Source organism: Moschus berezovskii, chromosome 15 (genome assembly GCF_049115385.1).
Source record: "Moschus berezovskii isolate FMDL1 chromosome 15, NW_MosBer_1.0, whole genome shotgun sequence".
In the NCBI taxonomy this organism is placed as follows: Eukaryota; Metazoa; Chordata; class Mammalia; order Artiodactyla; family Moschidae; genus Moschus; species Moschus berezovskii.
Genome location: NC_142474.1, coordinates 69,784,778 through 69,808,868, shown reverse-complemented (window position 1 = coordinate 69,808,868; position 24,091 = coordinate 69,784,778). Strand labels below are relative to the sequence as shown.

Sequence of the window (24,091 nt, the reverse complement as noted above, 5' to 3'; positions counted from 1 at the left end):
CACAAAAGTAAACTGAGGTCTTTTGATTTTCTCTTTCTTATTTTTTAAATTATGAAAATATAACACATTTACAGGACACTTGGAAAATACAGAACAAAGTTACATATAGTCCCACTATATATCATAATTATTTTTAAGTAGATAATAAATTAAGATTTTTAGCTGGAGTTTCAATATCAAACTCTCAAAAATTAATAGAATGAATACACAGAAAACTAGGATATAGTAGACCTGAAAAGCACCTGAACCAATTCAACATAATTAAGATTTATACAATTTTAACACAACAGTAGGACACAAATTCTATTAAAGTTCCCATAGAATATAAACTAGGAGATACTGGAACATATTCAGGTGCAAAAATTTCATGGTCTAAAGATTTTAAAATCATACAGAGTATGTTCTCTAATCCCTGTGGAATTATGTTAGAAATCAATATCAAAAGATATTTGAAAATAACTCGCATATTTTCAAGTGCAACATGACATTTACAAAGAGACATCTTTGACTTAGCCACTGAAAGCTTCAATAAAGTTAGAAGACTGAAAAAACACAGAGGGTGACTGCAGAGTAGAAAGCATTTAAGTGAGAAATTAATATCAAAAGAGAAATTAATATCAAAGATACTTTTTAAAAAAACATGTTTTTGGAAATTAAATGGATGACATTGTTTTTTAACAATTCAGGGACAATTCAGAAGAGCCAACTATTGAAAAGTCATTATAAGCAATAATAAAACAATTTCATTTTTAAAGATATCAATTAATCAAAATATGAGAAAAAGAACACAGAATTAAACCCTGTAATTCATTCAGTGACATGGAAGAAAATTATATTTGGGGGCCAGATTTCTCTACACTAAATTTCACCTCTGAGTTTTACATATAAGAAGTTTATCATTGATTTTCCTGAGCTACTACAAGGAGATCCAATCAGTGCATTCTAAAGGAGATCAATCCTGGGTGTTCACTGGAAGGACTGATGCTAAAGCTGAAACTCCAATACTTTGGCCACCTCATGCGACGAGCTGACTCACTGGAAAAGACTCTGATGCTGGGAGGCACTGGGGGCAGGAGGAGACGGGGACGACAGAGAATGAGATGGCTGGATGGCATCACCGACTCGATGGACATGAGTTTGAATGAACTCCAGGAGTTGGTGATGGACAGGGAGGCCTGGCGAGCCGTGATTCATGGGGTCGCAAAGAGTCGGACAAGACTGAGCGACTGAACTGAACTGAACTGAAAGATGAATAGTTGGCTAAGTTTTGAACAGGGCAGTATTTTGTTTCTTTCTTCATTCTTACTGGGTTTCCTAATAGCTGAGTTCAGTTCAGTTCAGTCACTCAGTCGTGTCCGACTCTTTGCAACCCCATGAATCACGGCTCGCCAGGCCTCCCTGTCCATCACCAACTCCCGGAATTCACTCAAACTCATGTCCATCGAGTCGGTGATGCCATCCAGCCATCTCATTCTCCGTCGTCCCTGTCTCCTCCCACCCCCAATTCTTCCTAGCATCAGACTCTTTTCTAGTGAGTCAACTAGACGCATGAGGCGGCCAAAGTATTGGAGTTTCAGCTTTAGTGTCAGTCCTTCCAATGAACACCCAGGACTGATCTCCTTTAGAATGGACTGGTTGGATCTCCTTGCAGTCCAAGGGACTCTCAAGAGTCTTCTCCAGCACCACAGTTCAAAAGCATCAATAGTTGAAGGTGAGTGAATTTTTCTGATGGCCTTTTTCTTAGTAGGAAATGGATCTATTTGATGTGAAGCTGTTCAGAATCAGGAATGGACTACTTAGGGGAGAGAGGAAGAAGGAAAATCTGCATATATAAAGTATGGAATTAATCTCCAGTATATGTAAGAAAACACTTGTTCCTCAAAATTAAGAAAGAGAAGAGCAAAATCTTCAGCCCACTTTGGACTCAATTCAGCCCTTCAAAGATGGCCTATCACCAAACACTTTCAGGAAGTGGATTTGAAAGCCTGTTCTCCTAAACGCTAGGGTTTCCTAGGGCGCCTTAGGAGAGGAAGCAGGAACCTCATGCAAACCATCTCTTATCCACCCCTAACCTGATCCCAACCCTCAGTTCAGTTCAGTTCAGTTGCTCAGTCGTGTCCGACTCTTTGCGACCCCATGAATCACAGCACGCCAGGCCTCCCTGTCCATCACCAACTCCCGGAGGTCACTCAAACTCATGTCCATCGAGTCGGTGATGCCATCCAGCCATCTCTTTCTCTGTTGTCCCCTTATCCTCCCGCCCCCAATCCCTCCCAGCATCAGACTCTTTTCCACTGAGTCAACTCGTCGCATGAGGTGGCCAAAGTATTGGAGTTTCAGCTTTAGCATCAGTCCTTCCAATGAACACCCAGGATTGATCTCCTTTAGAATGGACTGGTTGGATCTCCTTGCAGTCCAAGTCCCACCCCAATACAGATGCACCCTGCTTTTGTATTCCTCCCTGAGGGAGGGAGGGAATGCCTGGTGTGGCCACTCCCGTGGGGTCCAATGTGTGGCTTCTGGGTACCACCCCTCCCCCTGCTGAGATCTAGCCCTGGGAGCCCAAATTTTCATGCTGGAATGTCCTCACCTACATTAACAAAATGGGGGTGCTTCTGGTAACTTACCTCATAAACAAGTTAGTCATGAGGACTAAATGAGCTAACATAATTAAAGAAATTAGAACAGTTCCCAGTAATAAACTTTCACTAGAATCTTTTTCTGCACTTGGGCTTGGGGCAGGGGTTTCATCCAAAGGAACTGCCTTTAAAAGTTTTTTGGAAGGACGATTGCCTTAAAACATGATTTCATAATCGAGGAACACGCTCTTGTCCTTTCATCCTTTGGCCAAAAACCAAGTCCCTCCACCTGTCACCCATAAACCCTGAACTCCAAGTGTTAAGGACCCATTCCCCCTTCTCCCCAAGACCTGAATCTCAGTGGCAGAGAGATGGGTTAATATATAAGGATGATGTCGTTGTAGTCACAGAAGCGATTTCATTATAATCTTTTGTTTTCTCCTGCTAACTTTCTAAATGGAGAAACATCTTATTAATTACCTAAGCATTTGGAACCCTTTGGAGGTACACACCCGACAAATGCTATTATTATCACCCACATTTGGTGAAGTACTTGAGGATTACAAGTGTTCTGTAAATGTTTACACATTACTCTGCTGTGACCCAAGATCCACAGTGGGACAGCAAAGACAGCCCAGGAAGAAGCATGAAGCTTCAGAGAGGCAGGGGGTTTTATAAAAGGTATGAAATTCTCTTTCAGTTTAGCATAAAGATAGTCATATTTCTAAAGAGAGTCATTTACAGCCATTAAGGAAAGCATGTATGACTGTAAATGGGAAAGCTGAGGGTTTGCTGCGTATTCTCAGATAGAGGGGTGTCCTTAGAGAAAAGGGTAACAGGGAACGGATTTAAAATGCTGTGAGGGGCATTTTGAGTTAACTGGAAGAACTTCCTGACAATAAAAGCAGAACACTGCCAACAGCTGTCACCACATCTTTCCCTACAGAGATTCTTTTTCTTGATAAGTTCAGCCTAAAGGCAAGAAACTGGAACCCATCCTCATGGCTGACCATTTTAGGTAGTAAGGTCAATGCAGAACGTTGAATGGCACTGCATTCTTTTTAAGTCTGAACTCTTCTTGTGGGGAAACTCTTGGTTGGTGCCAGTGTGTCCTTAACACCCCTTAACACTCTCCACACTCTTTTCAACCAAGACAAAAAGACCTAGAACTGGCCATGTGTCCAGGCGCAATAATCATTGTTTTGTTAGACCAGGGAGGCTGATCTTCCATGTCTGGTGATGATCTTAAACTTACCTTTTAAAATAAGGGTAGGGAAAGGAGGAAATGGATAGAAAGAGAGAGGATCAAGAATCAAGTAAAGTTCGCGTGGCATGCAGGTATAGGAAAATCTGAATAACCAGAGAAGTCATGGAGACCACTATGCCAGGGGATTTCAAGGTCAATGCCAGGATCCTGGGAGGACAGGCTGGGGGAGGGGCTTCAGAAGTGGAGCCTTAGCTAGAACCTAGGAAAGCAGAAAACATGCTAAGAGACAGTGCTGACGAAAATTAGAAACCCGCATGCTCACAAACAGCCCACATGAGCACACAGACCAGTCTAGAGGAAAGCATTTCTGCTCTGGATTTTTTTTTTAAAACATCTGCTGTGCACAGTTTCAGATGATTATTGAAAGGATGTTCAGTTTTAAATAAAGGACAAAAGATATACAAGTTGAGGGAGGAAAGCCCACGCCCTTTTCTCTTAATGCTTAGAAAGATTCTACATTTCCCCCTCTTCATGTTATTTTAAAACACGAAAAAGAAAGAAAGGAGGTGGGGGGAAAGAAAAGCAGTGTAGCAAATTCTCTGCCAGAAAACACACAGTAAATTCTAGCTTGTTAAGCAGCCTGGTTCCAAATTATTTCTAAAAAACAAATCCTAACAGTCATGTAGTTACAGCCTCTGAGGGAAGCTGTAAGCCCAACGCTGGTGTCCCAGAACCCAAGCCACCACAAAAAAAAAAAAGAAAGAAACCTAACCGGTTTTCTGACAGAAATATGAAAGCAAAATCTCAGAGGCAGGAGGATGCCCCAGAGGAGGAGAAAGCTGCAGCTTGCAGTAATCTGTAAATGATTGCTGGTAAAGTCTGGAGGCTTCAGGCTTGATCTGTGTTTGTTCCAAAAGCAAGCCAAGAAGGACGGTGTTAATAAAGAGAGATTTAACTGAGAGCTGTGCTTGGAATAAAGTGGGCTACAAAAAGGTCAAATGTGATCAGTTGGAGCAGATTACAAGGGCTTTAAAAGGTGGTGTGGAGAAATGAGCAGGGGTGGGAAGTAATATAGCGCAAGATTGATTTGGGGGGGGCGGTGGAGAAAAGCCAGGACAAGTGCTTATCAATCCTAGAAGGAGGAAGAGCCGCGCGGCGCCCCGTGGCTCCGGGCCTGAGCCGAGCAGCTGGCGGCCGCCTCCTTTCCCCTTCCCTCCCCGCGCCCCCTCCGCTCCGGACTGGACCTGCCTCGGCCACCCGCTAGACAATGGTCTCTTTAATCTCTGATTTGGATCCACTCAAAGACTGGAAAGTTTTAAGGTAGGCCTGCTTTCCTTTCTCTCGCGTCGCTGTTTCCGTTCACGGCCAAGTTCCTCCCCTCGCCCCGCCACCCCAATTACGGCGCTGGGGCGCTGCGCTGCGCCGGCGGTGCGAGGCGGGGGCCGCGGGTCTGCTCGGGGCTGGGGTGCTTCGGGGTGATTTGGCATCCACCTCCAGCAGACGCGGAAAGAGGGGCGTGAGAAGTCCTCAGTTTCACCCCCGAGGGGAAGGCGGCGTGTTTTAATGAGTTTGTCTTCGTGAAATGATTCTTGACGTTGGCTGAGTTATCCTTGTCATTGCGTTTCATGGGGCACTGAATCCTTCAGAGAAGTGGCAAACTTTCTGGGACTTCAGATAAAACAGCGAACTTTCCAGAAAACTATTGCTGCTCCTCTAGGAAGAGAGCCCATGGAAATGCGGTTTCCTCCTATGACCTCTCCTCCCCACCCCCAGGTCTAATTTGGAAAAGCCAGTGCTATGAAAACTCGGCTTACTTTTGAACCTAATGAGTGGAGTTCCTGAAAGGAGCTCTTTCTCCGAATGCTCCTGAAAAGATGAACTCTGACTACTTCATGATTCAGAGACCCAGAAAAATGAGAACCCAAGGACTTCAAAGCGGCAAAAGTTCATGCATTTCCTCCACTTAAGTCTACACTGACTCCTTCGTTAGAGCTCACAATTCCTTACTAGTTTAACTTAACACTAAAGGGTATTTCCCAGCCAAAAGAACTTTGGGCAGTTTTTAAAAAATAAAAAATGTTAAATGGATGAGTTTTTATGAAAATTGGTTCAACACGATGACGTGTTGTGCCTGGTGTCTACTCCCAAACATGATTCCATTGGAACTAAATCAAGTCCCAAATAAGGCACGTCTTTTTCCTGACATCTTGTATTAATTGGCTATTAGTTCTCTCATGAACTCTGCCTAATTTTATTGAAGTGTAGTTGATTTACAGTGTTGTGTTAATTTCTATTGTATAGCAGAGTAATTTGGTTATATATATACATTCTTTTTCATGTTCTTTTCCATTATGGTTTATCACAGGATACAGAATATAGTTTCCTATGTTATACAGTAGGACCTTGTTGTTTAGCCATCCTATGTAGGTTGCATCTACTGTACTAATCCCAAACTCCCAATCCCCGTCTCCCTCCTTGGCAACCACAAGCCTGTTCTCTATTTGAGTCTGTTTCTGTTTCATAGATCAGTTCATTTGCGTCATATTGTAGATTCCAAATATGGTATTTGTCTTTCTCTTTCTGACTTCACTTAGTATAATAATCTCTAGGTCCATTCTTGTTGCTGAAAATGGCATTATTTCATTGTTTTTGATGGCTGAGTATTCCATTGTATATATGTACCACAGCTTCTTTATCCATTCAACTGTTGATGGACATTTAGGTTTTTTCCCTGTCTTGGCTATTGTTAATAGTGATGCAATAAACTAATTTTATTATTTTTAAAAGCAACCAGATGAGGGACTTTGCTGGTGGTCCAGTGGCGAAGACTCTGAACTCCCAATGCAGGGGGGCTGGAGTTCGATCCCTGATGGGGGAATTAGATCCCACATGCTGCAACTAAGAGTTCGCATGTTGCAACTAAAGAGATCCTGAGTGCGGCAACTGAAGATTCTGAGTGCTGCAACTAAGGATTCCGTGTGACGCAACTAAGACCTGTTCCAGCCAAATAAATAAATATTTAAAAAATAAAAGCAACCACATGATACAAAAGAGCAAATAAATGAAAAATTGGCTATTATTTATCTCAATAATTTTCTTTTTAAAAATTTTTGTACCTTGCTCTCTAGAACGTCACATGTATCAGTCAGTCAGTTCAGTGTCTCGGTCATATCCGACTCTTTGTGAGCCCATGGACTGCAGCACACCAGGCCTCCCTGTCCATCACCAACTCCCAGAGCTTGCTCCAACTCATGTCCATTGAGTTGGTGATGCCATCCAACCATCTTGTCCTCTGTCGTCCCCTTCTCCTGCCTTCAATCTTTCCCGGCATCAGGGTCTTTTCCAGTGAGTCAGTTCTTTGTATCAGCTGGTGTGTATACATATCATATAGAATGTGTCATTTTATAATCTGCTCTCTTTGCAGTTAAATATCAAATCCATTTCCAAGTTTCTTCCTCCCCTTCATAATCAAAATTTTAATGGGTATAAATGATGTTGATTTGTACATTGTTTTTACTAAATTACCCTGTTGATTGAAAGTTTAGACCGTTTCCAGTCCTTGATTTATATGAGCGATTCAGTGGTATCTTTGTGCATATACCTTTCTGCTTTCATTAAATAATTCCCAGGATTCCTAGATTAAAAAACACGAGTGTTTTATGGGTCTGTCAGTGATATTTTCTTCTATTTGTCGGATTAACTTTTACTTTTAATTGAGAGATGCTAAAGTACTTCTGTAAATGTCCTCATGATGCAGCTATTACAATAAATTTCATTCTCCTTTTCTTTAATTGTATTAGTAACCTACTTCTAATATTGAAATATTTCTTAAGGGTGCTTTTTAAAAAATTGTTTTGGGTGATTAACTTATTAATATCATTGCACAAATGGACAAGATGGGCCCCAGCTCCAAGCATATGTAAGATCCAGTTCAGTTCCGTTCAGTCGCTCAGTCGTGTCCAACTCTTTGCGACCACGTGGACTGCAGCATGCCAGGCCTCCCTGTCCATCACCAACTCCCGGAATTTACTCAGACTCAGGTCTATTGAGTCGGTGATGCCAAAGGCTTTTTTAGATGATGACCCCTAGTCTTAAAGCACCTGAAAACCAGTGGTAATGTTGACTTTCCCCTCAGTGTGTCTCTAACATACGTGAAGTTTATTTATGGCTACAGTAAGTAAAGCTCCACAGACTGGGACTGAGAAGACCTGGGGAAGAGAAGGATCTTTGGATTGACCTCTGGTGCACCACGTTCATTCTGTCCACACCTCTCCTTGGCAAGTGTTGTTCCATCTTCGTTTCAACTGTGTGTGATTCTTTCCCATGATAAGTTATTATAAACTAGGTAGTATTTAAGAGTTACATTTTAAATTCCTTAATTGTTTATAATCAGGAATCATTTTGGCTAATTCTGATTCATAGAGCCATTCACTCACCAACACTAAGGCTCCATCCATTACAGGCATGCCTTGTTCTAATACTCCAGTTTATTGTGCTTTGCATATATTGCGTTTATTACAGACTGAAGGTTTGGAGCAGCCCTGCAATGAGCAAGTCTTTTGGCACCATTTTTCCAGCAACGTTTGGTCACTTCTTGTCTCAGTATCCCATTTTGGTAGTTCTCTGAATATTTCAATTTTTTCATCATTATTATACTTCTTCTGGTGATCTGTGGTCAGTGATCTTTAAGGTCACTTTTGCAAAAAGATCATGCATGACTCGCTGAAGGCTCAGATGATGGTTAGCAATTTTTAGCAATAAAATATTTTTAAATTAATGGGCTTCCCAGGTGGCTCAGTGGTAAAGAATCCACCTGCCAGTGCAGGAGACACAAGACACGTGAGTTCAATCCCTGGAATGGGAAGATCTCCTGGAGAAAGAAATGGCAATCCACTCCAGTATTCTTGCCTGGAGAATCTCATGGACAAAGGAGCCTGGTGGGCTCCAGTCCATGGAGCCGCAAAAAGTCAGACACAACTGAGTGACTGAGCACACACACACATACAATTTTTAGACATAATGCTATTTCACCCTTGATAGACTATGGTTTAAATATAACTATTATTTGCACTGGGAAACCAATAAACGTGTGTGACTCACTTAATTGTGATTTTCACTTTACTGCAGGGGTCTGGAATCAAACCCATGATATCTCTGAGATGAGCCTGTGTATGCAGGAGAAGCAGAGATACAGCATGACTTTATAAATGGGATAATCTAGCAGGAGACTGAGGATGTGCATGCTAATGGTATACAGGGTTATACGTGATATGAGTTACGTCAGTAAAATGCTTTACACATCCAGAGGTGAGGGATCCTATTACAATACTGCTACTGCCCTTGTCTGATTAATAGGTGAGTAGAATGCTTGATCTATAACATGGAAAGACTTTCAGACCTGCCTAACCTGGAATATTTTCCAGGTATACAGCCTGGAGTTCTGCCAAACCCACTGCTCTTGAAAAGTGATTGCAAGGCACATTTTTTGAATCTGCTTACACCCCAGTTTAGTGTTATAAGATATGATCTGTGGGTGGGATACCAGTTCAGGTCATAAACCTTTTTCAGGCACTGTATATCTGGCCTCACTCCCTCCTAGGTTCATTTTGTCAGATGGAAAAAAAAAAAAAAAATATATATATATATATATATCCAGGTTGGGAATCCTGCTGTTGGCTGTTTTAATTCCTGTGTGGCTTAAAAGAAACGACTTCCACCAACATTCATGCCAACAATTTGCAACTGTAACACTCCCCTCTTGACCACTGGGAAAACACAAACACAAAGGCTTCACTCAAGAGACTCAAAATCAGCTAAGTCAAAAAATAAAAGCAAAGGTACATAGAAGAAGAAAAAGAAAATGACAAAGTAGTAGATGTATGATTAAGAGAATAAAACAGCCCTGCCAGTTTGATTCATATAAGATTTCATGATCATCAATACCACCTGAGGGAAAACAAGTCATAAAGATGACTCAAGTTCAACAGGCTGAAAACGGTACCTATAATCTCCCCCATGTCCTGGTTCTTTTCTGGTGTTCTCAGGCTTAGAATCATAGCAAGTAGGTATCCAGCCAGGTACTCAAATTGGAAAGTTGGCAGGCTCCCTCATCCCTCATTTTTCCTCCTAATTACATCCAAACTATCACCAGCTCCACGGATTTCAGCTCCTAAACATCTCCTGCCTCCCCACTTTTCTCGCCCCACCTTTCCTTGCTGTGATCTTACTGTGCTCAGAACTCCATACTATCTCCTAAATCTCCCTGCTTCAATTCTTGCTATCATAGGCTACTTTTCACAGAAGAGGAATGAAAACACTTGAAAGCCATAAAGCAGATCATGTGACTTTCCTTTTAAAAGCTTCCTGGTTATTCTTCAAATAAAAGCCAAGCTCCTTATCCTAACCCACAAGACCTCATCTGACCTTACCCTTGACTATCTCTTCAACCATAGCTCCTCCGTCTTTCCCCAGATCCCACCTTACTTCAGCCCCTCTGGTCTTCTTTCTTTTCCTCCAATGAACCAAGCTTATTTTGGCTGTAGGGTATTTGCAAGGAGCTCTCCCGCTCCCTGCCTGGAAATCTCCCTCACTTCACTGGGCAGGATGCTGCTGTTATTCAAGTCTTAGCTCAGATGTCACCTCCTCAGTGAAGCCTTCCTTGATTCCTCAATATTTTTTTAATTGAAGTATAGTTAATTTACAATTAGTGTTAGTTTCAATTGTACACCAGCAAAGTGATTCAGTTATGTGTGTGTGTGTGTGTGTGCGCGCACATGTGTATTCTTTTCCAGGTTCTTTTCCATTATAGGTTTTTATAATACATTGAGTATAGTTCCCTGTGGTATACAGTAGGACCTTGCTGTTTATCTGTTATATCATAGTGTATATAATAATCCCAAACTCCTAACTTATCTCTCCCTCCCAGACCCCTTAATTTAAAGCCATCTGAAAATGACTCTTCAGCACTTCTCACTGGTAGGCTGACCCATAGAAAACTGCCAACATTCAGCCACTGTAGACCTATAAAACTTTCAGTTTTGTGTGGTTAAACTAATACCCTCACTGTAGCACATATCGGTACCTGCTGTTTTCGTATGTGCTTATTTATCATTTCTCTCCACTGTTAGAATCTATCTTTGGTATGGTTAACTGATGCCTAAAATATTTCCAGGCACATTACAGAGAATGAATGAGTGAAGAAGGAATGAACAGGGACTTTCCTGGTGGTCCAGTGGCTAAGACTCCACCCTGCCAATGCAGGGGGCCCAGGTTTGATTCCTGGTCAGGGAACTAGATCCCACATGCTGCAACTAAAGATCTGGCATGCTGCAATGAAAACTGAAGATCCCAGGTGCTGGAACTAAGACTCAGCACAGCCAAATAAATTAATAAGTATTGTTTTGAAAAGAATGAATGAATGAGTGACGTGGGCTCTGTTTATCTCCCTCATTGACTTTATACTCTGTGAGGCCAGAGGCTTTATGTATTTTGTTCATACTCCAGAGTTTCCCTGGGTTGGTGGTGGTGGTGTCTTGTGGAATGAATAAATGGATGAGTGTCTTCTAACTCAGAGTTTACTGATTCTTTCTTCACTTCCTCCCTTCTGTTGCAATTAGCCAAGTGTCTGGATTTAATAATATGGAAAATTTTTAAATTCTCTGAGAACCAGATAAATTCAACCAGAATTTCTTCTACACAGAACAATGATCTCGATCAAGGGTTGGCAAACTTTTATAAAAGGTCAGATAGTACAAGGGTCAGGTTTTGGTGGCCACACAATCTCTGTTGCAGCTCCTTAGTTCTGCCATCAAAACTTGAAAGTAGCCAAAGGAAGTATGTAAATAACTAGGCTTGAATGTGAATCAATAAAACTTTATTTATAAAAACAGGAAGTAGGTGGTATTTGGCCCAAGGGCCATAGCTTACCTTTCATCTATCATCTTGGGTAATGACTTGACCAACAACAACAACAGCAACAAAAATACAAGCGGTTTTGATAGATAGTTGGAAGGATGTTTTCAAATCTCATATGACAAAGTACATGCCATAAACTAACCTCATTATTGGGGAAAAAAATGAAGAGCCTTGGTGATATTTCACAGGTCAGCGATGTTTTCAGTCATGAGCACTTGATCTTGCAAAGATGATTACAGTCTGGAGGAAATTTATGGCTCGCACATCCCTTAAATGTTTGGACGAGCCTTCAGGCTATAACAAAAGACACTGTTGCCTGTTCCCTTACTGAGTGTGTGAGAAACTCCCATTAATGAGAACAGCACATGTTGATGGAAAAAAAAATAGACCAAATCCTGACATGTTTTAAGTCACTGCTTGGCCTCGTTTCTTTCTGTTTCGTTCCTTTCTCCAGCTCATTTAGGAGATATTTCTCTTTCACATGCCTGATAAATCTCCCAAGATGAATTCCAAACTCAAGAGGAAAGCATGCAGTGTGATTTTGAATGAATGCCATGTGTAGATACTCTTCATCTCATATTACATGACATTTTGGAGTGCTTGGATTGGGGAGAGGTTATAGGGAACTCTCTTGGTGTCCAATGAGAGCAGGTTGGCCACCCAAAGATCAGGGATTATTAGTCTTCTTCCAGGATGACAGAAGAATTATTGATAGTTTCTATGTGCCAGGCTTTATGCTAAGAGCTCCTTGTTTAATATCTCACTTAATCTTTGCAACAACTCTATGACATAGGTGGCAGTGCTGCTGCTCCTATTTGCCGCACTGTGGACTCCAGGTTTTGGTAACTCTGGGCCAGAGCACTTGAAAAATGATTCCATGTACTGTCTGGCACCTTTCCTTGGTCCACTGGCAACTTGATGAAGCATGCTGCCTTCCCTGTGCCCTCGAAGGGAAAAATTTGCACCCCGTCATTCTTTTTTCCCACTGGAAAGTTTGAAGAATCATGACCCACTTACTACTGGGTATTTAAAGTCTTTGCAGAGCAGGGGGAGAGTAGGCTATGAAAAGCAAGAGTTACATCCAGTAATAATTCTCTAGATAGAGTGAATTACATGTTTATAAAAGTGAACACAAGACCCGGGCCTTTTAAATAATTTATTATAACAGAATAATCTACTATTTTTCACAAAACATGACTAACGTAGCAGGTAACATAACTAATAATGACAAAGGGTATTATAAGATCACATAAAAATGTAGAAAAATCCTGTCATCCATAGGTTGGAATGTTACCGGCATGGTTTTTACCTCTCATTCCAGCCCTCAAAAATCCCAGATGCTCAGTCACCCTCAGGTATTGTTTCCAGTCCATTGACTCCAGTAATCAGCAGAAAAATATTCACGTGACAATTACTTTACTCCCCCTCCTGAGTGGGTCTGTTTCTCCAGTGGGTTGGACCAGCAGAGTATCAAGGACAAATCCAACATATCCCAATCCTGTGAAATCTCTGTTAGGAGAAACAAAAGAAAAACTCCCCCGCCATGGGGGAATGTCTCCCTAAGGTCAGAGACCACAGAGAAGAATACTGGAGTGGGTTGCCATTTCCTTCTCCAGGGGATCTTCCCAACCTCGGAATCAAACCCGGGTCTCTCACACTGCAGGCAAACTCTTTACCGTCTGAGCCACCGGAAGCCCCACAGAGAAGCTATTTTCCCCAAATGGAAGAGGATCACCTGCCGCTTTTATTCAATTTTGGAAGTGGATCTCTACACTCCCCAAATATGTGTTAAGATTCAACTGTTCCTGAATACTAGCATCATATTCTGTAGATCAGGGGTCCTCAACCCCTGGGCCACAAACTGGTACCAGGGACCACGGCCTGTTAGGAACTGGGCCGCACAGCAGGCGGTGAGTGGCAGGCCAGCGAGGGAAGCTTCATCTGTATTTCCAGCTGCTTCCCAACCTTGCATTACTGCCTGAGCTCTGTCTCCTGTCAGATCAGTGGCAGCATCATGCTGAGTTGTGTAATTATTTCATTGTCTATCACAGTGTAATGATAAACAAAAATAAAGTGCACAACAAATGTAATGCACTTGAATTATCCTGAAACCAACTTGCCCCCAGCACCACCACCACCAGTCCATGGGAGAATTGTCTTCCATGAAACTGGTCCCTTGTGCCAAAAAGGTTGGGGACTGGTGCTGTGGGTCATCGTGTAAGGAGAGGACTCAGTGTGAGGGTGTCATGTCTGCTCCCACATGGAGGCCCTGTGTTTACCTCCCCTCTCTGTTTTGGTGCAACAGAAGGCACCTCAAGAGATCAAGAGATCAACTAATTACTTTTGTGTTAGAAAATCTTCCTGACCCAGATCTGATTCTTCCCCATTTCCTCCAAAGGCTTTCCAGTTGGCTCAGTGGTGAAGAATCTGCCTCTAATTGGAGGAGACACAGGTTTGATCCCTGGGCCGGGAAATGGCAACCCACTCCAGTATTCTTGTCTGGAAAATCCCATGGACTGGGGGCTACAGTCCACGGGGTTGCAAAAGAGTCAGACTTGGCTTAGCAACAAAGCAACAAGTTCCTCGAAGGACAGCTCAGTAACCATCTCTCCTTGCCTTTACATCCCACAGGAAAGAAGGTAGCCATCAGGAAAGAAGGTTTTCTTCCCCTCAATGCTCATAGCACTGAATCTAAGCCTTAGATGCTCCAGTGCAAGTTCAAATTTCCTACTTTGTAAGGTTTATGTATATCTTAGTTTAATTCCTAGACTGTAAACTCTCAAGAGATAGATAAGGTCCACACCCTATTCATCCACTTGCATTCTTAACATCACCCGACATGGCGTTTCACCCAGCCAGGATTTGAACAGACATCTGCACATTCCTGATTTGTAAGATGAGAGATTGAACCAGATTATATCCAGGGATCCCATCTATAAAATTACATGATCAGTGTGAGAACAAAGAAGCACCCTCCCTGCCAGGACCCTGAGTCCTATCTCTGAGCCACATGATGCATCCTTTCCCTACACTGACGAGTTTTTCTCGCAGCAAAGCAATTCTCTTGCTATTGATCCTCATTTTCTTTCAAGCCTCTTTTATTCCCAGTCCTTCTATAGAGTTGATGGACTAAACTACAAACCTGGTTTCAGATGTTCTGTCTCGAACTAGGGCTATAATGTAAATCAGCTGTTCCGGGAATGAGTTTTGCTGACACGTATTGACATTAGCAGTCATAGGACCAGTCCTACGGGGCTCAGTATTACAATCAGTCCGGGTTGCAGGTGTTTCGGTTACCCATGGCTTTGGCACGCCATTTTGTTTTTCATTGCACTAGTTTTTCAATCTTATAGAGACACAAATGTCTAAGCCAGAAAGAATTGGAAAAGGCCCCTAGAAACGGCAATTTTCTACATTTTATCATGTTTCCTGGTGCGTAAGTGAAAGATTTTGTAAACAGAAAAATGTTGCCCTCATTTAAGTTTGGTATTTCCAAATGGAACACAGTGCTGCTTCTGAGCCTTTACACATGACATTTTTTCCCACCATCATTATTGTCATTATTGACCATAACAATGATTATTGAGTACCCAAAAGCTGGAGTATTCTTTCCATCTTCTCCATGAAAATACATATGCTTAAAAAGTTTGTTCTAACCTGAGCTTCTGGAGGCAGCTTTGCCTGATAACCCTGCTCACTTTGTCCAGTTGCCTCATTAGAACTTCCTTAACATTTAGTCATCACTCTATAGAGATATAGTTTAAATGACTATTTGGAATATGTGAGCTTTGGGGGGACAGATACAATTGACATATAACCTTATGTCAGTTTTTGGTACCACATAATGATTCACTCAACATTCAGAAAACAAAGATCATGGCATCTGTTCCCATCACTTCATGGGAAATAGATGGGGAAACAGTGGAAACAGTGTCAGACTTTATTTTTTTGGGCTCCAAAATCACTGTGGATGCTGATTGCAGCCAGGAAATTAAAAGACGCTTACTTCTTGGAAGGAAAGTTATGACCAACCTAGATAGCATATTAAAAAGCAGAGACATTACTTTGCCAACAAAGGTCCGTCTAGTCAAGGCCATGGTTTTTCCCATTGTCATATATGGATGTGAAAGTTGGACTGTGAAAAAGCTGATTGCCAAAGAATTGATGCTTTTGAACTGTGGTGCTGGAGAAGACTCTTGAGAGTCCCTTGGACTGCTAGGAGATCCAACCAGTCCATTCTAAAGGAGATCAGTCCTGGGTGTTCATTGGAAGGACTGATGCTAAAGCTGAAACTCCAATACTTTGGCCACCTCATGTGACGAGTTGACTCCCTGGAAAAGACTCTGATGCTAGGAGGGATTGGGGGCGGGAGGAGAAGGGGATGACAGAGAATGAGATGGATGGATGGCATCACCAATTCGATGGACATGAGTTTGAGTGAACTCCGGGAGCTGGTGATGGACAGGGAGGCCTGGCGTGCTGTGATTCATGGGGTCACAAAGAGTTGGACACAACTGAGCAACTAACCTGAACTGAACTGAATGATTCACTGTTTGTAAAGACTTCAAAATGATCACCACAGTAAATCTAGCTAACATGTATCACCATACATAGTTACAAAATTTTTTTTCCTATGATGAGAATTTTTAAGATTTACTTTCTTAGTAGCTTTCAACTATGCAATATAGTATTATTAGCTCTAGTCACCATGCTGTACATTTCATTCTCATGACTTACTCACTTTATAATTAGAAGTTTGTATTTTTTGACCTTCATCTATTTGGCCCAACCCCTAACTCCCCACCTCTGACAACCACCACTCTCGTCTCTACATCTATGAGCCAATTCGAGTTGGTAGAGGGGGTGGGTTTTTTTGGTTTTTTTTTTAAGATTCTACATATAAGTAAGATAATACAGTATTTGTCTTTCTCTGTCTAACTTATTTCACTTAGTGTAATGCCTTCAGGTTACACTCATGGTGTTGCATGTGGCAAGATTTTATTCTTCTTTATGGCTGAAAATATTGTGTTGTACATACATGCCACATCTTCTTATCCATCCATCTACTGATGCATGCTTCGATAGTTACCATATCTTGGCTGTTTTAAATAAAGTTGCCATGTTATGGGGGTGCGTATACCCTTCTGAATTAAGTGTTTTTATTTTCTCCAGATAAATACCCAGGAGTGGAATTGCTGGATTATGTGGTAGTTCGATTTTTTTTATTTTCTGAAGAAGCTCCGTACTGTTCTCCGTAATGGCCACCAATAGTATTTTCATTTATACCAGTAGTGTACAGGGATTTCCTTTTCTCCACATCCTTGCCAACACTTTTTATTTATGGTCTTTCTGATAACAGCCATTCTCATAGATGGGAGGGGATACTGCACTGTGGTTTTGATGGGCATTTCCCTGATAAATAATGACACTGAGCACCTTTTTATATGCCTGTGGGCCATTTGTATGTCTTCTTTGGAAAAAATGTCTTTTCAGATTCTCTGCCTATTTTTAAATTAGGTGAACTTCAACACTGAGGCCCACTATGGTGGGTATTTATGAAATCTGTACATTTCAATGACATAACAATTGTGGTTCTTTTACACACAGATGGGAAGTAAGATTGGGCACTGTTAAATGGCATTGTGCTCAAGGAATGGAGGGATATTTGGGTCCTGATGTAGATGACAGCTACTTCTCATGGGCAGGTTTCCACAGGGACTGAGGATGGAGAGGCCAAGATGGGGGCCCCTCAGTTTCCCAACCAAGGATTTTAAAAGCTGTTTGTTTGGGAATCCTAGGGGTGAGAGAGGGGAGCTGGAACATTCTATAATACTTAGTCAGCCTCCCCTACTGCCAATTCTGCCAAATTCAGACCCTCGTGGCCTGAGAGAAACAATAACAAATTGAAGCAAAAACAATAGTTTATAATTAAATGTAGCATTGGCCCAAAACCCCTTTATAAATATATATCTGTAAAACTCTAATGAACTGGTTTGGACTACACAGAATACTCAATTTCCCCCTGATATTATCTAGTTTCTTCCAAAGCCTTTGACTGTGTGGATCACAATAAACTCTGGAAAATTCTGAAAGAGATGGGAATAGCAGACCACCTGACCTGCCTCTCGAGAAACCTGTATGCAGGTCAGGAAGCAACAGTCAGAACTGTACATGGAACAACAGACTGGTTCCAAATAGGAAAAGGAGTACATCAAGGCTGTATATTGTCACCTTGCTTATTTAACACTTGGTTTCAGTTCAGTTCAGTCTGAACTCCTTTTCCTATTTGGAACCAGTCTGTTGTTCCATGTACAGTTCTGACTGTTGCTTCCTGACCTGCATACAGGTTTCTCGAGAGGCAGGTCAGGTGGTCTGCTATTCCCATCTCTTTCAGAATTTTCCACAGTTTATTGTGATCCACACAGTCAAAGGCTTTGGCATAGTCAATGAAGCAGAAATAGATGTTTTTCTGGAACTCTCTTGCTTTCTCCATGATCCAGCGGATGTTGGCAATTTGATCTCTGGTTCCTCTGCCTTTTCTAAAACCTCATGCGACGAGTTGACTCACTGGAAAAGACTCTGACGCTGGGAAAGGTTGGGGGCGGCAGGAGAAGGGGACGACAGAGAATGAGATGGCTGGATGGCATCACCAGCTCTGTGGACATGAGTTTGAGTGAACTCCGGGAGTTGGTGATGGACAGGGAGGCCTGGCGTGCTGTGATTCATGGGGTCGCAGAGAGTCGAACAGGACTGAGTGACTGAACTGAACTGAACTGAACTGAAACTAAGTGTTGGTAAACTTTTTTTTTTTTTTTTTGCAACGGGTCAGTTAACCAATATTTTTGGCTTTGCTGACAAACCATATGGTCTCTGTCACAACTATTCAGCTCTGCCATGGTAGCACAAAAGCAGCCAGAGACAATATAGAAATGAATGGGCATGGCGGTATTCCAACAAAACTCTACTTACAAAAACAGAGATGTGGCCCACAGTCCATCGTCAGTCAGTGGCCCATGTATGCCCTGCTGAGTTCTGGATCTTTCAGAGCCAAGGCAGCCTGACCAGCAGCAGGGAAACTGAAACAGAGGAAGCAGCAAGAGAGGATGTGTTTTCCCAGATGCTGTGCACTGAGCTGACCTAAGCTGTACTTGGCCTTCATCGCTGGGAAAAAGAGAAAGGGTACGAGGAGTAAGGGGGGGATGACTGGGCTGTCTCAGACCCAAGAACACCTTTTGACTTTGGCTACATGGAAGAAGCAGAGCGTCCTTCACCTTCCAAGGAAGACCCAGCACTCTTACCCACCCGACCTTTATGATGGCCCGGAAGCTGATCAGTCTGTTGCCGGAACTCATCTCTTTGGAGCATGGGCCCAGATGAGGAAGTGAGACCAAGGGAGGGAAAGAAAGAGGATCTTGAAGAATCTGCCCGACAAGGATTATAGGAATCTGAGGAAAGAAGGCAGCCCGGGTCATTGATTGCCCAAAGCCCGAGAGTCACAAAGTGACTTCTGGAGAAAGATAGCCTGACTCCGGGTGCCTCTGGTCTGTATCCAGTGTTGCTGTCTTTATCACACAAAACTGTCCTGGAACTTCCCTGACAGTCCAGTGGTTAAGACTCTGCCTTCCAGTGCAAAGAGGGTATGGGTTTGCTCTCTGGTTAAGGAGATGAGATCCCACATACCTCGTGGCCAAAAAACCAAAAAACATGAAACAGAAGCAGTGTTGTAACAAATTCAATAAAGACTCAAAAAATCTTCAAAAAATTTGCCCTCTTCTTTAGGATGTGGCCAGGTGGTACAGTAGTAAAGAATCCACCTGCCAATGCAGGGGATGCAAGATTTGTGAGTTCAATCCGTGGCTCAGGAAGATCCCTTGGAGTAGGAAATGGCGACCCCCTCCAATACTCATGCCTGGAAAATTCCACGGACAGAGGAGCCTAGTGAGCTACATAGTGCATGGGGTCACGGAGTCAAACGCCACTGAGCACACAGCATTAGACAAAAATAAAGCTCGCTCACAGATTGAAGGCTAAGTTGAACACATGCATGATCGTGCCAAGCAGAGAGATTTAGTATCTCACAGAAGCCCACAGTTCCTGCCTCTGACGGGTACCTGTTTGCCTCCACTGTGACGGTCATTCATCACCATCATTGCAGAACACAAATAGCATTTTTGAAGAGATTTGGGATTAAGAACGGGCACCAGGCCAAATGAAGGACCACAGCTTTCCTGGCTTCTCCAGCGTTGTAAAGCTCTTCCGAGAGATCAATCAGTTACAGCTTACTCGGAATCTAGATTACCAGGATATGATGTCTGGGAATTGACATTTTAAAGACTTACTTCCACTTATGCAGCTGGAGTGGGGCTGAGGGGGTTGGGGCACAAGTGTCCAGGAATTAGGAGTTTGGTGAGGGTTTCTGTGCCCCAGCGTTGCTGCCCAGAAGTCCAGCGTCGGGAGCACTGGAGGGTGACTTGCGTCCGTTCCTGGTGCAGGGAGCGCTCTCCACTCTTGAACCTTACTTAATAAATTACCACTTCACAATAAATTGCCCTTAAATCACTCAATCGAAAGTGTCAGTTCCTCTTGTCAAAGAGCTGGAATTATACAAGAGAAGACCACTGGAGAGAGACGTGGTTTGAAGCAGAATTTCTTTCTTAAAGACTTTAATTTCATTTATGACTTCTTCCCAATTGCTGGGCAACCCTCTGGTGCCTGCCCTGCTCCAGATCTAATCAGGCTCCTTCCCAGCTCCCTGGCTTTGTTCGCCTCCCCAGCCCCCAACTGTCCCCTCCTGGAGCAGGACACAGATTTTACCTCCAAGCCCCTGGCACTGGTGATGACAGACAGGAAGGACCAGGAAGGAAGACTGCTATGTAATACATCATTTGCTCGATTAATATTTCTGAAGGAAAGGAAGGGAAGTGTCATTGTTTTCGTCTTTGAAAGAGGGGTGAGTGTGTTGGAGGAAAACAGCTCCTGAGGACTTGGATTTTTGTTTAAAATTAAAAAACCAGTGACTGAGTTGGAGAGGAAAGCTGTTTCCCTGCTTCCCAAACTAGTATTTGCCTTCCTGTCTTCTCTCATTACGAAAGGCAGGCCGCAAAGGCAGTTTTCCATTTATTGAACATATCTTGGGCAGAGCTCTCATAACGAAACTAGCGTGTTGTGCTTTTGAATCCTGCTTTTAAGCTCTGTCTGCAATCAGGCCGAGCTCTCTGGAGGATAAAGCTATATTAAGCTTTAAATCTCTAGTTAATTTTTTTGTTTGTTTCCATAAAATTGCTTTCCTTGTCTTTTGCTTTTTCTCTGCAGGTCACTGTTCAGTAAGTCAGCAGAATCACCAGTCCTCTCAATGAGCCCATTAGTTAGATGGGGATCAGAGAGAAATATTTTGCATATAAACTTCAAACACCATAAAGTAGAGAAGGAGTAAGAGGATTTGAAGTCACTGACTCTATCTTATAGCATGGGTATTTCATCCCAGTAATTGGTTTAAATCCCTTTTGATCATCATCTCTTGTATTTTGGCAATATTTTTCTCTTTATAAAGACTGTGAGTGTTTTTTAACTTGTCCGAACGCCCTTCTCCCACCTATTCTTTTACTTCCAGTGACCCCCCTGCAACTGAATTTGCTCTGAACTCCAACCACCAAACTGTAAAAGTTTGAACCACATTTTTGAGGCAATAAATTTCTGTGTTTGTCATTGGTAGGCACAGTGGCTTTTGTTAATGAGAGTTCAGATGAGGAAAAAATAAACCTGTTCTAGAAGGTTGTGGAAAATGCCCTCATGTTTCACAAATCTATAGATTTACATTTTGATTTCTCTTTATATTTGATTAAAAAAAAATAACTGGAGGAAAATGTAGCTAATTTTGTGTTATAAGGTCATACAGGGAGCTGCCTGTCTGCTTCTGACTCTAGATAAACCTCTGTTTTAAGAAGTATTTGCTGAAAACCTAATCTACCTGATTATAGCAATCAAGATGTTTTGGGTTTATTGAGTGTATTTTGCAAATGCACAGTTTAATTATGACATTCTCTGTGTCCCTTTCCTATGATTATTTTTCTCTGTATTATGCACATATTGAATAGCCATTGAGCTGTCTGTAAGGGGGAAAATGAATAAGTGGAAAATTAAATGTCCAGTTAAGTAGCAACAAGCCTTCAGCAGATATGGAAAACAAGTCATATCTTAAAAATACAGTCTATTCTTCTGAGGGGGCCTTGGATAAACAAACTTAGTATTTCTCAAGCTAATCATATGGCACTAATTTACTGCCTTGCTTTTCCATTAAACTCTCTCCAGGTGACTCAATATGACAATTGGGTTTAGTAGATTCCAGATTCAGGTAATGGATTAACGTTAAGCAGATATTCTTTTAAAGACAGCATGTAACCAAAATCTGTACTTGAGTTTTCAACATGAAAACCTCTAGTAGAGGAAAGATAAACTATGTTAACAGGAATTCTTCTGCCCCTTACTTAAGAAAGAAAACCGAGCGTTGGAAGAGGAAATTGGAAGTCTGTTGTCGTTCAGTCGCTAAGTTGTGTCCGATTTTTTGCAACCCCATGCACTGCAGCACTCCAGGCTTCCCTGACCTTCACTATCTCCCAGAGTTTGCTGAAATTCATGTCCACTGAGTCGGTGATGCCATCCAACCATCTCATCATCTGTCATCCCCTTCTCCTCCCACCCTCAATCTTTCCCAGCATCAGGGTCTTTTCCAGTGAGTCAGCTCTTTGCATCAGGTGGCCAATGTATTGGAGCTTTGAAAGTGTGTAGGTTATAGTTATTGGAAACTGGTTCCAGAGGTCTCTAGGTGGTACACAGCAAATATGGCAGGCAGTCAAGGGGCCTCCCCTCGGCTGCTCAAAGTAAGTGGATGCTTGGTGGGAGTCAGAGTTGAAGAGAAGGAAGAGACATATCTGTCTATATTAGGCTTTCTTTGTCCTGAATTTTGTGCATGAAGTAAGATAATGAGATTGGTGGAGGCCTTCCTGGTGGTTCAGTTGGTAAGGAATCCATCTGCAATGCAGAAGTCAGGGGTCTAATCCCTGGGTTGGGAAGATCTCCTGGAGAAGTGAATGGCTACCTACTCCAGTATTTCTGCCTGGGAAATCCCAGTGGACAGAGGAGCCTAGCAGGCTACAGCCCATTGGGTCACACAGAGTCTGTCATGACTTAGTGACTAAACCACCACCAACCACCACCGCCAAAGAGGTTGGTGAGCTTGCTCCCTTCCTCAACATTTCTTATTCTAATTTGTTCCTGGAGCCTAACATGTAGAGGGAGAGAGAGCTTCAGAATAACACAGACATGAATTCAGGTCCGGTCTGCCACTTAATAGCTGTGTGACTCTAACTAGATTCTGGCTCTCTGAGGTAGTGTTACCAAGCAAAGGCTGTGTGCCTAACACAGAGTGAGGCCAAATAAACCGAAACATCGCAGTTTCGGGCAGAGAAAGTTTATTGCGGCTAAGTGGTGAGAATGGGTGGCTCATGCCCAGAACCCCCAAACTCTTCGATGGTTCAAGGGAAAGAGTTTTTGTAGGCAAAATTTGGGGTGAGGGTTATAGTGTGTGACTTTCTTCTGACTGGTTAGTGGTCAGGTACCTGGGAGGTGTTCCAGGAATCTTATGCTCAGCTTGAAGTTGCTGTCCTCCACCTTGGTGGGGGCTTTAGTGCTACAGAAGAACTCAAAGTGTGAGGTCGCTCAGTCGTGTCCGAGTCTTTGCAACCCCATGGACTGTAGACTACCAGGCTCCTCCGTCCGTGGGATTCTCCAGGCAAGAATACTGGAGTGGGTTGCCATTTCCTTCTCCAGGAGATCTTCCCGACCCAGGGATCGAACCCAGGTCTCCCGCATTGCAGGCAGACACTTTACCATCTGAGCCACCAGGGAAGCGCCAAAGAACTCAAAGATGTCATTAAATATATTCCTTGAGAAGGAACCGGGACCCTGCCCTATGACTGCACGATTGTTCAGAGAGGAAAACATGAATGGGATCACAAAATGGCATCTGTGTAGATACGGAAGTAGGTAGAGCTATGGGAATTATACATGGGCCTCTGACCTAGTTAGGGAGATCAGGAAAGGTACTCCTGTGGAGCAGTTAGTTAAAGTGAGATCAGAACATGGTCTAGGATTTAACTAGTAGGAAAAGGTGCTAAGATGCCTGCTAAGCCATGTTGAGGATCTTGTTCTTCCATCCTGAGAACAGTGGAAACTACTCAGATTTTTCAACAGCGATGTGTCAAAAAGATTTCCATGACCAAACGTTCACAAGGAGAGCGAGTATGGATGTGCACAGAGCATTTCTGAAGCTGTTGGAGATGTCCAGTCCAGAGATGACAGTACCTTGAACTAGGAGAATAGCAGTAGGGAGGGA

At 42.6% G+C, this 24,091-nt stretch overlaps 1 protein-coding gene across 6 annotated transcripts in view; it reads left to right on the top strand.

Annotated features, from left to right (window-relative positions):
- The first annotated feature begins 4,868 nt into the window (after window positions 1-4,868).
- Window positions 4,869-24,091, top strand: part of CELF2 (CUGBP Elav-like family member 2) — a 577,777-nt gene continuing 558,554 nt past the window's right edge. The window contains exon 1 of one of the 6 annotated variants that reach the window (XM_088844190.1): window positions 4,869-5,106. In XM_088844190.1, the coding sequence (XP_088700316.1) occupies window positions 5,054-5,106 (53 nt within the window). In that variant the 5' untranslated portion in view covers window positions 4,869-5,053. The remainder of the gene's footprint in view (window positions 5,107-24,091) is intronic. The other 5 variants (XM_088844197.1, XM_055427360.2, XM_088844198.1 and 2 more) reach the window with 5 other exon arrangements.